The following is a 16,304-nucleotide window of genomic DNA, read 5'->3' on the forward strand; positions in this document are numbered from 1 at the left end:
GAGAGACTCTCGGTCATCCAAGAAGGAGACATTGCTACGAGCCTCTGTGTATTGGCTCGTCACAGGAGGGAATAATTTTTGGCATGTATCATGCAGAGCTGTGAAGCCAAGGGGTAGGGGTGGAATCAGTTTGGTTGTTGACACACGCATACTGAAAGAATTAGCTTTCTCACGCAGTGGGACATTTCCAAAGAACCTTAGGTAGCTTTAGTCCACCCGTGGAACAGCAAACTCAGCGCTGATGTACTTTATGTTAATATTATTATAAAGGGGGGAAAATAGATAGATAGAAGGAGATTTCACTGGATGCCTAGATCCAGGTTTGGGGCAAGCACTCTTTGGGTGAGAGAGCCCCAGCAGAGATTTTAAATCACAAAACATGCAGCAAGGTAAAGCATGGAAATGTAGGCTGTTAGACCAGAGCTTTCCAAACTTTTCATGTTGGTGACACAATTTTTAGACATGCATCATTTTGTGACACAGTAGTTCAATTTTACTAGCAGACCGAAGGTTAAGCTAATCCCTTTCCAGCCCTGGGAGGAGTGTGTGGAGCGTTTGCAAAACACACCTATACACTGCAGCCAACGCACTAATGTGTTGTGACACACAGTTTGGAAAGCTCTGTGTTAGACCTTTAAAATACCGCCTTTTAAGTTGCTTCCAAAACTACCCACTTACCACAAACTGGGTAAGTTAAAAATGGTTTACTTACAAACGCTTCAAAGGTCAGATTCATGTGTTTTTCCATGCAGCAGCAAGAAAACACAGGCAGTATAACTTTCAAAATGGTAAATGTTTCTAAATTATTTGTATAGAAACGCGAAGATGGCTTGCTAAGGCCATGTGGTTTAAGCCTGGAGCATCCAGCTCACTGGTCAGTTTCACATAGTGGGAACCAGGCAAAGGGCCTTCTCTGTAGTGAAACACTCTCCCATCTAATGTCAAGGAAATAAACAACTACCTGACTTTTAGAAGACATCTGAAGGCAACCCTGTTTAGGGAAGTTTTAAATGTTTGGATGTTTTTTTGTGTGTTTTTGATATTTTGATGGAAGCTGTCCAGAGTGGCTGGGGAAACCCAGCCAGATGGGTGAGGTATAAATAATATATTATTATTAATTTAATAATAATAATAATAATAATAATAATAATAATAATAATAATAATGTTGTTTAGTCGTTTAGTCGTGTCCGACTCTTCGTGACCCCATGGACCATAGCACGCCAGGCACTCCTGTCTTCCACTGCCTCCCGCAGTTTGGTCAAACTCATGTTGGTGGCTTCGAGAACACTGTCCAACCACCTCGTCCTCTGTCGTCCCCTTCTCCTAGTGCCCTCCATCTTTCCCAACATCAAGGTCTTTTCCAAGGATTCTTCTCTTCTCATGAGGTGGCCAAAGTATTGGAGCCTCAGCTTCACGATCTGTCCTTCCAGTGAGCACTCAGGGCTGATTTCCTTAAGAATGGATAGGTTTGATCTTCTTGCAGTCCATGGGACTCTCAAGAGTCTCCTCCAGCACAATAATAATAATAATAATAATAATAATAATAATAATAATAATAATAATAATATTGCAAAAAGGCGGGGAGGTGGAAAATTTTAAAAACTAGAAGCTGAGCAACTAACTCCCTATTTCCCATGCCCCCAAAGGCTAATTCTGCTGTGTCTTCCTAGGCACAAACATCAATGGGGCTCTCCAAATCAGCACCCAGATACTCAATGACTACATCACCCAGAACGACATCGAAGCTCGGAGCGTCTCCTTGATCATCTTCCTGACGGACGGACGGCCGACGGTTGGAGAGACGCAGTCCGCCAAGATCGTCAGCAACACCAAAGAGGCCGTCCGCAACAGGTTCTGCCTCTTCACCATTGGCATCGGCAACGACGTGGACTACAAGCTATTGGAGAGGCTGGCGCTGGAGAACTGCGGGATGACGCGGCGGATACGGGAAGACGAGGATGCGGCAGCCCAGCTGAAAGGGTGAGTGGAGAAAACGTGACCCGTTTTACCCCTGGCTGCTTGGATGTTCTGCTTGCTGGGCGCAAATCCAGCTGTGGACTGGGGCACTTCCACGAGGCAGTTGGTTGCGGACTTGTTGCTGCTCGTAGCGACGTAGGAAGATGCAGAGTCAGACCACGGGTCAGTCTATTTTTATTTTTATTTTTATCTGAATTAAGTACATATCCATATCCATATTACATATACAAACAAAATAGAAAAAAGAAAGAAAGAAAGAAAAGATAAAGAAAAACTAAAAGAAAAATACTCTCAAATACACATCTTATGTAGCCTTAGGTTCAGTCTGGGTGCAGTGTGCCCCGGGAGGAAGAAGGAGTCAAGAGACACCAGGGCTTTCTAGAGGAAAGGCTTTATTTTCGCAATGCCAGGCAGTGCAAAAAGGTGGTGCGTGATCATTCACAGCAACACACCTTCACAGAGGTTGCTGCCGTTTTTTTATACCCTTATCCATATCCTCTTTTGCAAAACCTCCTCACAGACACGTTGCATGACTTGGCTCATGTTCTACCTACGTGGTGTTGTGGTCAGCTCATGCTGGGAATCGATTCACTGTGGTTTAGCAATGGGTTTTACAATTTCAGCAAGATATTGTACGTGACTGCGCTGCTTTGGCCAAATGGAGTCAGGCTTATATGCCTCCTACACTTATACAGCAGGCATCCCCAAACTTCGGCCCTCCAGATGTTTTGGACTACAATTCCCATCTTCCCCAACCACTGGTCCTGTTAGCTAGGGATCATGGGAGTTGTAGGCCAAAACATTTGGAGGGCCACAGTTTGGGGATGCCTGTTATACAGTATAAGGAATACAAGCCATTTTGTGGTCCTCTTCTATTTTAGTAATACAGTCGTACCTCGGGTTGCGAACACCTCGGGTTACGAACAACCCGGGTTACGAACTTCGCAAACCCGGAAGTATTTCCGCCGCGCGCACGTGCCTTTGTGCATGCGCAAAGCGCGAAAATAGCGCTTTGCGCATGCGCAAAACAGCGGTTCGGGCCCTTTTCGGGTTACAAACTTTTCGGGTTACGAACTGCGACCCGGAACGGATCGCGTTTGTAACCCGAGGTACCACTGTATCTCCTTTTGCTACTTTTGGCTTGACTCCCTAATTTATATCTTCACTTCCCTCCACCCCTAAACCGTCCCTAATAATACATATTTCTGGTTATCTGTTTTCAGTTAGTAAGTCTGTGGAGAAACATTCTGGTTTCTTGTGGGGTTAATAATAATAATAATAATAATAATAATAATAATAATAATAATAATAATTCTACCCTGCCTATCTGGCTGGGTTTCACCAACCACTCTGGGCGGCTTCCATCAGAAGGTTAAAAATACATTAATCTACACTATTTTTTATTTTATTTTTAATAATAATTTTCATTAGTTTTCAGTTACAATAATTCAATAAAAATGCCTCATTATAACAATGCCAAATTAATAATAGCAATCATTGAGATGCCAAGTTATACGATTTAGGTCCTGTCCCCCCCCCCTGTGCTAGAATTAATGGTTTGATGATTTACTTTATTTCTGCGTTCCAAACGCTTATAAATTCCAATTACGCTCCAGTCAAAATACCAATCCCTTATATCACAACTGCAGTTTTAACGACTTCCATTCATATCAACACATTAAATGATTTATACACCTACAAGTGAAGCATTCAAATTCACTCCTTCCTGTGTGGCAATTATTCCATCCATAATGTTTCTTCCTGTCCTCGCTGAATATTATGTCTATCTTTTGCCAGTTGTTGCTGGGCTAGCGTCCCATTGTTGTTTCGGAAGTTCTCCATTCCTCCATCCCTGCTTCATTGTTTTGCAACTTTAGAGGCAGCTGCAAAAGTCACACTGTCTCCATAAAAACCCTGCTTTCGCCATCTTTCTCTCTCTCAGCCTGGGAAGGCGAGCAAGCTGTCGAACTTCTGCAAGGCAGTTTGCTGTGGACTTGGTGCTGCTCGTAGAGACATAGGTAGTTGGCGAGTCAGACCACTGGTCAGTCTAGTGTGGTATTGCCTGTACTGTCTGGCAGCCCCTTTCCAGGGTCTCTCCCACCCCTAACTGGGGTCTCTCCCACCCCTAACTGGAGATGCCAGAGATTTAACCTGGGACCTTCTGCATGCAAATGGTCTATCACTGCATGAGAATGGTCTGCCACTGACCTATGACCTTTCCCTAATAGGAAGCTTCCGTATACCCAGAGTATTGTTCCACCTACAGTGGTACCTTGGTTCTCACACTTAATCTGTTCTGGAAGTCCGTTTCAAAACCAAAGCGTTCCAAAACCAAGGCGCGCTTTCCCATAGAAAGTAATGCAAAATGGATTAATCCGTTCTAGGCTTTTAAAACAGCTCCAAAAACAGCAATTTAACATGAACTTTACTATCTTACGAGACCACTGATCCAACAACAAAAGAGCCGCAAAAACAAAAAAGGCAAAATAAATAGCAAAAACAGACAGCGTAACACTCAAAATGGAGCACATTCGGCTTCCAAAAGAAGTTTGCAAACCGGAACATTTACTTCCGGGTTTGCAGTGTTTGGGTTCCAAGTTGTTTGAGTACCGAGGCGTTTGAGAACCAAGGTACCACTGTATCATAGAATCACAGAACTGTCGCGTTGGAAGGGACCACGAGGGTCATCTAGTCCAACCCCCTGCGATGCAGGAATCTTTTGCCCAATGCTGACAGAGCTATCCTAGTACTGTCTGTGCTGACTGGCAGACGCTCTCCAGGGTTTCTGGCAGGCAACATTTGCAGCTCTACCTAGAGATGCAGGGGATTAAACCTGTGACTTTCTGCATCCACAAAAATCCACAAAATATTGTAAATCTGGATTAAATAGGAGGGGGAAGGGAGATATGGAATGGCACTTTGATTTATCTTGGTACGTGTCATAAAATGTATATGCCACTTGATTGTAAAAACAAACAAACCTCAAAGCGGTTTACAAATAAAAGGACAATATTGATTAGGACATTGTGCAAAACTTGCCTGCTTGAGCATCACTGAGTCCATGCCAAACTGCTAGGCTGAAGCATAGTAAACATTCATTGGATAGCTCATCATTGGGGAGGATAAGGAGGAGATGTTGCCTTGGCACAAACACAAGTTCCAGAGTCTGAATTCACTGGAATAGGAAAAGGACCCCTGGACAGTTAAGTCCAGCCAAAGGCGACTATGGGGTTGCGGCGCTCATCTCACGTTCAGGCCGAGGGAGCCGGCGTTTGTCCATGGATAGCTTTCCGGGTCTTGTGGCCAGCAGGACTAAACCGTTTCTGGTGGAACCGGACACTGTCAGCATGCGACTGCAGCCGCACCCCGGGAACGGCTTTGATTGGCCAGCTAAAACAGGTGAGCAGAGCCGATAGGTCCCTGCACTGGCTCCCGGTGGAGTACAGGATCAGGCTTAAGGTGCTGGTTTTGACCTTTAAAGCCCTATGCGGCTTGGGACCCTCATACCTACGGGACCGCCTCTCCTGGTATGCCCCGTGGAGGACCTTAAGGTCCACAAACAACAATATTCTGGAGATCCCGAGCCATTAGGTGGCTAGATTGGCCTCTACTAGGGCCAGGGCCTTTTCAGCATTGGCCCCAACTTGGTGGAATGCTCTTTCACAGGAGACCAGGGCCCTGCAGGATTTGTCATCTTTCCGCAGGGCCTGCAAGACAGAGCTGTTCCGCCTGGCCTTTGGGTTGGACTTAGTCTGACCCCTGTGTTTTCCACCCTCATGGCTTGGATTTTTGGACTACTTAAAATCAGAGCCTCAGCCAGTCATTGTAAAGGTAAAAGGTAAAGGTAAAGGACCCTGGACCGTTTGACTGGCCAGCTAAACCACGTGAGCAGAGCTGATGGCTCCCAAACCCTCAGTGACTTAGGAACTTTGTCTGCAGGCAAAGTCAGGTGTCACGCTTGCAGACCCCTTTGTGCCACAGAGTTGGTCTGTCAACAAGACTGGTGCCTGAAGCCAGCTCCTTGGGGATCGTGCCAGCTCCCATTCTGTGGACAAGTTAACTCTGGATGGTTAAGTCCAGTCAAAGGTGATGATAATAATAATAATAATAATAATAATAATAATAATAATAATAATAATAATTTATTATTTATTATTTATACCCCGCCCATCTGGCCGGGTCTCCCCAGCCACTCTGGGCGGCTTCCAAAAAAAGAATAAAATAACAATCATCTATTAAACATTAAAAACCTCCCTGAACAGAGCTGCCTTCAGATGTCTTCTAAAAGTCTGGTAGTTGTTTTCCTTTTTGACATCTGTTGGGAGGGCGTTCCACAGGGTAGGCGCCACCACCGAGAAGGCCCTCTGTCTAGTTCCCTGCAACTTGGCTTCTCGCAACGAGGGAACCGCCAGAAGGCCCTCGGTGCTGGACCTCAGTGTCCGGGCAGAATGATGGAGGTGGAGACGCTCCTTCAGGGGTTGTGGCGCTCATCTCACTTTCAGGCTGAGGGAGCCGGCATTTGTCCAAAGACAGGTTTCCAGGTCATGTGGCCGGCATGACTAAACCGCTTCTGGCGCAACGGGACACCGTGACGGACGCCAGAGCCCATGGAAATGCTGCTGACCTTCCCACCAAAGCACTGGCATGCTTTCGAAGTGCTAGGTTGGCAGGAGCTGGGACAGAGCAGCGGGAGCTCACCGTGTCGCGGGGATTCGAACCGCCGACCTTCCGATCGGCAAGCCCAAGAGGCTCAGTGGTTTAGACCACAGCGCTGCACAAGTTGGGAATCTGAGGCAGGGCTATTACATTTGTTATCTGCTGTAAGGATGCTTGTCTGCTTCCACTATGCTCTCCTTATATATCAGTAATGTCGCCCCTTGAAGCTTCTCAATAACAAACTGTTCCTACGCAGATTCTATGACGAGATCGCGACGCCTCTTCTTTCCGACATCCGGATCGATTACCCTACAGACAGCGTGGAGCAAGTGACCCAGAACCTATTCCCCAACTACTTCAATGGCTCTGAAATTGTCATTGCCGGGAAACTCTTCAACAAGACAGCCGACCGCTTACATGTGGAGGTGACAGCCAGCAACAGCGACAAGTATGTCCTCCTGAAAACTGACGTGGCTGTAGACCTCTCCGCCAAGAACCATGTTGGACTGGCCTCCAGAGGTGCCGAAGACACCACGGATGATCAGAACTATGTTGAACGGACTTGGAGCTACCTCACCATCAAGGAGCTGATGACCTCCTGGCTGAAGAGCGACGACAGTGAGGAGAAGGAGACCTTGAGGGAGAGAGCCGAGAAGCTGGCCCTCGCGTACAATTTTGTCACCCCCTTCACCACACTGAAGATGAAGGAGCTTGCGAGCCAGGCGGACCTCCCAAGGGAGGTTTACACCGGCCCATCAACCGAAGGAGTCGGGGAGATCGTGCAGGGGCTGCAAGGTCACCGGGCACCATCAGGTAAGCATGATGCGCATTAGCTTATGTTCCGAGTCCCAAGAATAGTGTGCAGGTATTATGTCAAACGATGTGGGAATGGCAATGTGTCTATCACCATGAAGTTTTAGTTGTGGTCTTGGTTCTTCAAGCTTTGGCCTTTATGTAGCCTATTCACGTACAAGGTTTCAGCAGGCTGGGGAACCCCAAGGCTTGCAGAAGTTAGGGAAATATATGGTGGGGGCAGAGGCCCCAAAACAGCCCCAGGAAGGCTGAGTGGCCATGGAAATCAGACCGATCATTGGGTGGGGAAAGCAGAAAATTCGATGGCAGGGGGAATGAAATGGAGAACTGTGGAGCAGGCAATGTCATTTAAATCCCATATAAACGGATTCATTTAAATTGAGCCACAGCTACCGTATTGGCCTGAATATAAGCCGCACCCAAATATAAGCTGCACCTATAAAATTCAGGGGGGGGGAGAGAATACAGTGGTACCTCGGGTTACGTTACCTTTGGGTAACGTAATTTCAAGTTATGAACGCGGCAAACCCAGAAGTGTATACTTCTGGGGTTTGCCGCATGCGCAGAAGCGGCGCCTCCGAATACGGACTTTTCTGGGGAAGTACGGACCTCAGGGATGAATTAAGTTCATATAAGGAGGGTCCACTGTACCCGAATATAAGCCTCTTCCTTAATATTCCACAGGCACTCACATCCGTTCCATTTTACCGTATGTCTGTTTCAGCATCAATATCATAAAAGCCAATTTTTGTAAGGTCGCGAATTTAAGCCACACTTTAACTTTTCACGGTCTGAATTTGGGGGAGGGGGAGGGGAGGCTTATATTCAGGCCAATACGGAATATTGTTGCAATTCCATTTTTAAAAGGAAAAATACAGTATATAGAAATAAGCACCAAATATTAAGCATTTTTTAAAAAACACAGAAATTAAAGAAGAGAAGAAAAAAAGGAGGAAAACTTCAGATAGTTGTGATTCCTGCCTTGCAGTAGGTTGGACTAGATGGCTCTTTGGGTCAAGTCTACAATTCTATGATATTCTTTGGACAAAAGGGAACCGTAAATCACAGTATGAAATAGCCATGTTGTTGCTTATCATGTTTGTTTTCTCCTCCCTGTTTTTTCCTGGCTATCTAGGGCCTGTTCTTGCAAAGCCAGCGAAACAAAAAGTTGAAGTCACGAAAACATCAGGTAAATCCCCTAGCAGGGCAGGTTGGTCCTGTTCAGCATATTCCCTTAACTTAGCACAAACTTTCTGGAAGTGTCTTAACTAGTTTCCTCCAAAAGGCATCGGTACAGTGAGCAAGCAGGACTCTTTTGAGTGCAGGAGAATATTACCAAGAAGGCCTTGGATCTCGTCACCATTCATGAGACCTCAGACAAGTTGGGTGGGGAGCACCTTAAACCGTGACCCCTCATCTGCTGGTCTCAAGGAACGAAGTACGACATGGAAGAGCCGTCCCCATGTGTTGATGGTGGATAGCCTGGAGAAGAGAAGGTTAAGAGGAAGAACTTCCTGACAGTAAGAGCTGTTCGGCAGTGGAATTTGCTGCCAAGGAGTGTGGAGGAGTCTCCTTCTTTGGAGGTCTTTAAGCAGAGGCTTGACAGCCATTTGTCAGGAATGCTTTGAAGGTGTTTCCTGCTTGGCAGGGGGTTGGACTGGATGGCCCACGCGGTCTCCTCCAACTATATGATTCTGTGATTCTATGATTGGGCCACCAGTTTTGACCCAGAAGTGAACACAACTTGGATTTCACGTATGTGGCGGCAAAACAACTCCATACCTGAAGTGCTTTCCTTTCGTTGGATGTTTGAGCTTTGTGTAGAAATATCACAGTGGGGTTGTTCAACGTTACATGCACAAGAATAGCCTGAGCCTCATATGTATAAATCTAAATCAAATAAGTGTTGGAAATGTAAAGAGAAAGAAGGAACTTTTTATCATATGTGGTGGTCTTGTAGTAAGGTTAATGTTTACTGGGAAATGATGTACTGTATAATGAAAAGAAAAGGATGTTTAAAGTAACATTTGCAAAAAGAAAAAGAAACACCAGAAGCTTTTCTTTTGGGAATTATAGGGACAGAACTACCTAAAATGTGTAGAAATTTATTCATGTATGCGACTACAGCAGCGAGAATGTCACTCGCCCCAAAATGGAAAGAAGCAGAAGTCCCAGCAAAGGAAGAATGGATACAGAAACTTATGGAATATGCAGAAATGGGGAAACTTACCAGAAGAATAAGAAATCAAGACAAAAATCTTTTTATAAAAGAATGGAAATGGTTTATTGAATATTTACAGATAAATTGTAAACAGCTAAGAACATTGGCAGGATTATTGTAATAACCTGCAGTTTTATAGTGAGTTTATATTTAAAGCAGATGAATAAATGAGGAAATTAAGTTAATTTGGATATGCAGAAGATCTTAAAAATAAATTTAAGGACCTGCAGAAAGAGGGGGAAGGAAGTCGAGTTTTGAAATGTCCAAATGATTGTAAAATCAGTGAAATGTATAAATCTGAAAAGCATAAATAATTTTTAAGGGGTGAGCCTCAGCTCTTAACCCCTTTTCTGCTAAATGCCCAATGACCTCCTCCTGCCTAGCCTGCTTCAAGACAAACCATGGTTTGTTTCTTTGTTTCATCCAAAACATGGCAGACTATGGTTTGTGCACACAAACCAAGACTGGAAACTAAAGTGAGCTTGAGGCTCGTTCCAAGCTGCATCAGAAAAAACCCACAAAAACATCTGCCCCAATAAATCGTAGTCTTGACGGCATCTCAAGCTTCCCTACGTTCAACAGTAGTCCATTGTGGATGGTCTTCTTGGGAGTCTTACCTATAGTCTAGTTTGCTTTTCCTTTTAGGAAAACCTTACCCCCAAAGCTACAAAATGTTCGTGGTGGTGCTGGTGCTTGAGGGGAGAAGCAAGAGGTCTCTCCGCAAATGGGGTTTGGTCGTGGTAGCATTTGTGTTTGGTGCTGTGTGTGCTGGTTTGGGTGGGAGCCTTAAAGTCTGCGACTCTGCATTATTATGATTTAATTCTTGTCTTTCCAGCGGATGGGGACCCTCATTTTGTCGTCGATTTCCCCTTGAGCAAGCTAACGGTCTGCTTCAACATTGACGGGGAACCAGGAGACATCCTCAGATTGGTTTCCGACCATAAGAACTCTGGTATGTTGGAAGAAGAAAGAAATGTTGAGTTTCTGTATCAGCAGAACTAGATTAGCAGCATGCAAAAAGCATCAGCCGTTCTCCTTCTCCTTTGGCAGTGGCTCCAAACATTCATTTAAAAGTGATTGGGGAGGAAGCACTGGGTCTCTGAGTTGCCCCCCTGCCCCAAAGAGAGGTGCCTTCTCACACTGCCCCACAGGGGCCTGGGAAGCACCCCCCTGGCCAGCCCCAGAGGAAGCATTCGCCTGGGGAGCTTGTAGCCAGGGCTGCTGCAACAAACAGCTGTGCAAGCCTTTGGGAGGCAGAGATAGGGCATCAGAGGAGGGAGGGAAGGGAAGAGGGACAGAGGCCAGTGTTGCCCACAACATCCCTGGCCATCATTCAAGGCACCCCAGGGTGCCACGGCACACTGGTTCAAAACCACTGCTGCAACCCACACTGGGACCTTGTGCTGAACAACGGGCAAGGAATGGAAATAAAAATAACAATCAATACTAATTGCGACCCATGCCATACAGTGTCAAATGCCAGGAGCCTGTTACATGTTACACCAGAGTTTTGTGGCGTTCCATGACTGGACTGACTATAAAAAAATTGCTTCCAGTAGCACCTTTGTTGTTGTTTAGTCGTTTAGTCGTGTCCGACTCTTCGTGACCCCATGGACCATAGCACGCCAGGCACTCCTGTCTTCCACTGCCTCCCGCAGTTTGGTCAAACTCATGTTCGTAGCTTCAAGAACACTGTCCAACCATCTCGTCCTCTGTCGTCCCCTTCTCCTAGTGCCCTCAATCTTTCCCAACATCAAGGTCTTTTCCAGGGAGTCTTCTCTTCTCATGAGGTGGCCAAAGTATTGGAGCCTCAGCTTCAGGATCTGTCCTTCCAGTGAGTACTCAGGGCTGATTTCCTTCAGAATGGATAGGTTTGATCTTCTTGCAGTCCATGGGACTCTCAAGAGTCTCCTCCAGCACCATAATTCAAAAGCATCAATTCTTCGGCGATCAGCCTTCTTGATGGTCCAGCTCTCACTTCCATACATTACTCCTGGGAAAACCATAGCTTTAACTATAGTATACAGACCTTTGTTGGCAAGGTGATGTCTCTGCTTTTTAAGATGCTGTCTAGGTTTGTCATTGCTTTTCTCCCAAGAAGCAGGCGTCTTTTAATTTCGTGACTGCTGTCACCATCTGCAGTGATCAAGGAGCCCAAGAAAGTAAAATCGCTCACTGCCTCCATTTCTTCCCCTCCCCTCTAAGTAGCACCTTAGAGACCAGCTAAGTTTGTCATTGGTATGAGCTTTCGTGTGCATGCACACTTCTTCAGATACCTGTAACTTGGACCGACTATAATTTCCTTCTCCAAAATGCAGAGGGAATTATCTGGATCAGTGCCACAGTGGAGGGAAGTGGGGGGGACAAGTCTTCTCACCTACATTGGATGTCGGTGTGGATATGGACCCTTGTGTTCTCCCCCCACCCCCAATTCCTTCAGTACAGTTTGCCTCCAGAAGCAGATTAAATCAAGTCGATGGGAGCTCTTGAGTTAAAATGTTTCCATCCTAATGGTTTTAGAAGTCTTGAGCTTCTGATCTGGCCTGGAATTCCTAAGCAGCTGTGATTTGTAAGAGGATTATTTATATGGCAGCAAAGTTCTTGACCAACCAGGGCATGGGGGGGGGGTGACCACGAGAGTGAGCAAGACAAGGCAACCATAGTTTTACAAAAGAGAAGGCAAACAAGACCTTTAAGAGGAATCTATCTTATGACCTTTTCCTTGTTCCACTCACTCCATAATTCAGTGTACTTCATTAGTTGGATAGTTGAATTTGATTAGTTTTGTTCAATTGATTGTCTGGGAGGGAGTTCAGGGTTCTAATATACTGTGGCTTGGCAGCTTCTACAGTTTGGATTGAATATTGTTTGCTGCACTGATGCTCAAGCCACAATTTATTTTATTTTTTCCCTATAATTTTTATTAAATTTTCTGTTTTACATTTTGGAATATTCATTTAAACAACCTTAAAATATCAATGACTTCCCTTCTTCTCTTTCCAAGGTTCATTTTGCATAACATAAATCCCTGCATATTTTATACAAACTAAACCATTCAGTATTCCATTATCACATCCATCAAAACTTATTTACACTGTTGAATTTATCTTAATGCTGCCCACGTTTTCAAACATACACAATTCCCCCCCATATATTCAATGAACATTTCCCAATCATCTTTAAACATATGTTCGTCTGCAAGCTGTGCATATTCCATCAGTTTGAATTGCCATTCTTCTTTAGTTAGGACTTCACTCGTTTTCCATTTTTGGGCTAACCAAACACGAGCCGCAGTAGTGGCATACATAAATAACCTTTTCTGACACCTGGGTTCAAGCCACATTCTAGATAGAGTTTGTGATTCTAATCTACTGGTACCTTACCGACAATAGCATCCAAAAAAATATTGCAGAGCTGGAAACGGTTCAGAAATGAGCAACCAAAATGATAAAGGGACTGGAGCAAGTCCCCTACAAGGAAAGGTGATAATATTTGGGGTTGCTTAGGTTAGAAGAAAAGGTGAGGGGGACATGAGAGGGACGCGGGTGGTGCTGTGGTCTAAACCACAGAGCCTAGGGTTTGCCGATCAGAAGGTCGGCGGTTCGAATTCCCGCGACGGGGTGAGCTCCCGTTGCTCGGTCCCAGCTCCTGCCCACCTAGCAGTTCGAAAGCACATCAAAGTGCAAGTAGATAAATAGGGACCGCTCCAGTGGGAAGGTAAACAGCATTTCCGTGCACTGCTCTGGTTCGCCAGAAGTGGCATAGTCATGCTGGCCACATGACCTGGAAGCTGTCTGCAGACAAATGCCGGCTCCTTCACCCTATAGAGCAAGATGAGCGCTGCAACCCCAGAGTCATCTGCAACTGGACCTAATGGTCAGGGGTCCATTTACCTTTACCTATTTTTGTTAGAGGATTGGCAGTTTTACCTTTTAGTTCTTTAAGATCTCGCAGGTGGGTGGCACCTGGATTTGGAAAATTCCTTCAGTAGCACCTTAAAGACCAACTAAGTTTTTATTTTGGTATGAGCTTTCGTGTGCATGCACACTTCTTCAGATACAGTGAAATTTCACTGTACATTTCACTGTATCTGAAGAAGTGTGCATGCACACGAAAGCTCATACCAAAATAAAAACTTAGTTGGTCTTTAAGGTGCTACTGAAGGAATTTTTTTATTTTACTTCGACCCAGACCAACACGGCTACCTACCTGTAACCTGGATTTGGAGATTGATTAGCTTTTAATTTGTCAGTAGGGTCTAGAACAGGCACCCCCCAAACTGCAGCCCTCCAGATGTTTTGGCCTACAACTCCCATGATCCCTAGCTAACAGGACCAGTGGTCGGGGAAGATGGGAATTGTAGTCCAAAACATCTGGCCGGCCAAAGTTTTGGGGGTGCCTGGTCTAGAACTTTTTCCCTGGTCATGACTGTATACTTCAGTTCCTCTGATTCTCTGTGAAAGTTCATTCGAACAAAACATCTTTTGCAGTGAAGACAGACACAAATAATTCGCTTCCATTGACGAGCTCCGCCCTCCCCTCAATTAGGACAACCCCAAACTCCCTTAGGAATAAGGATGGGTGAAGCTGTCAATTTCTGTCCCCCCCCCCCCAAGTCTTTAAGTTCATTTCTCTAAGTTTCCATGTTCGCAACTATATTTTTAAGTCCTCATGAAAATTCATCCGCATTTTAGTACAAGTTTCTCTTAATATATTCATGCCTAAGCAATATTACACATATTTTTGCAAAGCAGTTTTTCCTTTTATGCACATTTTACCCAAGTATGTGCTTTTCTTTTGGGAAGAACTTTCTGCAAATATCCTTTTTGATCGATAATTGCCCAAAGATATACAAAAGTCCATACCTAACGCAAGTATCTTTTTGTAATACTGTACATCAGAATAAGAGAAATGCTTTTAACAATCTAATCTAAAAAGGAACGAAAGCAAAAGGAAGGAAAGATGGAAGGGGGGCGGAGAAAGAAAAAGAGAGTAAAAATAAAATAAAATAAAAGACTTTCGGTTCTCTGTCCTGCGGCTAAATATAGTAATCATTCGTTAACATCCAACTATTCTATTTCCTATAAACCAAAATTTTGTCAGTCTTCAAATCCAGATATTACAAATTCATTTTCCCTTCCAGGCAGAAAGTCCACAAGAAGTTTAAATATTAGGAAGAACTGTTCAATAGTGAAACAGACTCCATCAGAAGATGGTGGGGGACTCTTTCGTTGGAGGTTTTCAAACAGAGGTTGGATGGCCATATGTCATGGATTCTTTAGTTGAGATTCCTGCATTGCAGGGGGTTGGAAGAGACTATATTTGGGGTTGCTTCCAACTCAGCAATTTTATGATCCCCTTTTTTGTGAAAAAGTGTGTCTCAGAAATCCAATTCATGTAGCAGACTCTACAAAAGCTTTTCTTCCTCTTTAAGGTGTGACCGTGAATGGCCAGCTGGTAGGAGCCCCCGCCCCTCGCAGAGGCCATAAGAAGCAAAGAACCTATTTCAGAAGCATCACCATTCTCAGCAACAAACCAGAAAGGTCCTACCTGGAGGTCACTCCCACGAAGGTCATCCTGGACGATGGGAAGAGGCTCATCCTGCCTTGCGACCGCAGCGCCACAGTAGCGAGCAGGAACCTCGAGGTGTCCATTGCGGCCCGTTCCAACGTCACCGTGGCCATAAGGGGCACTGTTGGTTTCGTCGTTCTGATCCACCACTACAAGAACCCCGCTCCCTACCAAAAGGATCACCTGGGCTTCTACATCTCCAACAGCCAAGGCCTTTCTCCAAGCTCCCATGGGCTGATCGGTAAGAGGGAAACACTCTGAGAATGGATGGTGCAAGGCCATGGAGCCTAAATTAGATTGGATGCTCCAGCTTATCCCAGCTGCATCTCCAGGAATTAGGGGCAGGGAACTTCAAACTGGGAAGCAGAAGATCCCAATTGGTGCAAGAATGAGTTGGTACAATGCCTATCCTTTTAAGAACGAGGCAAATGGGGACCTGCAACAAAATGTTGCAGCGTAGAATGTTTCTGTTCAGGGTTGTTGCTCCTCCTTCTATTCCCTCCCCTATTCTCTCCCCGTTCCCAACCCCTCAAGTTAACATTCGGGGGCCACTGAGCATGGGAGGTATGCCTCTCTAGGATTCCCCCCACCCCAAAGATCTTTGCGATTCTTGCAATCCTTGGGGTTCCACCAAGCCACACTTGTGCAGCAGAGGGCTAGTGTTTTGGCTACTTAAGGGGCGAGAGAGCACCTTCCTTTTATTTATTTATTTATCATACCACATTCATGTTTTTGGAATATATCCCAGCTATATAGAATCCTGTGTCAGGGGTGGTTGGGTGATAGACTTTGACTCTTTGTGCGCCTAAAAACTAATCGTGCTATAGTTGAGCTAACAGGGCTTAGTGAGCAGGAAGAGGCTGTGGCAGAGAGCAGTCCAGAAGCAGAAGCAGACGCAAGAGAGGAGGGGGGCCAAGAGGCAGAGATGTGTCAAATTTGTGAAGAGGCCGAGGTGTCTCCTCCTGCTGCTGTGACTAGCTCCCCCACCCCTGGTCTCCCAGGACCAGATGAGGTATGAAGAGGGAGGAAGAGAGACAGGCATGCTGGGGGTGTCTCAGATTGCT

The 16,304-nt window shown here is 45.3% G+C and overlaps 1 protein-coding gene across 1 annotated transcript in view; it reads left to right on the forward strand.

The window, feature by feature from the left end:
• ITIH5 (inter-alpha-trypsin inhibitor heavy chain 5) overlaps positions 1-16,304 on the forward strand; it is a 54,774-nt gene that overhangs the window by 35,952 nt on the left and 2,518 nt on the right. Inside the window, exons 9-13 of the mRNA XM_035127994.3 lie at positions 1,673-1,982; positions 6,892-7,448; positions 8,584-8,637; positions 10,505-10,621; positions 15,104-15,481. Coding sequence (XP_034983885.3) covers positions 1,673-1,982; positions 6,892-7,448; positions 8,584-8,637; positions 10,505-10,621; positions 15,104-15,481 — 1,416 coding nt within the window. The remainder of the gene's footprint in view (positions 1-1,672; positions 1,983-6,891; positions 7,449-8,583; positions 8,638-10,504; positions 10,622-15,103; positions 15,482-16,304) is intronic.

Source organism: Zootoca vivipara, chromosome 9, assembly GCF_965207765.1.
Source record: "Zootoca vivipara chromosome 9, rZooViv2.hap1.1, whole genome shotgun sequence".
Lineage (NCBI taxonomy): Eukaryota > Metazoa > Chordata > Lepidosauria > Squamata > Lacertidae > Zootoca > Zootoca vivipara.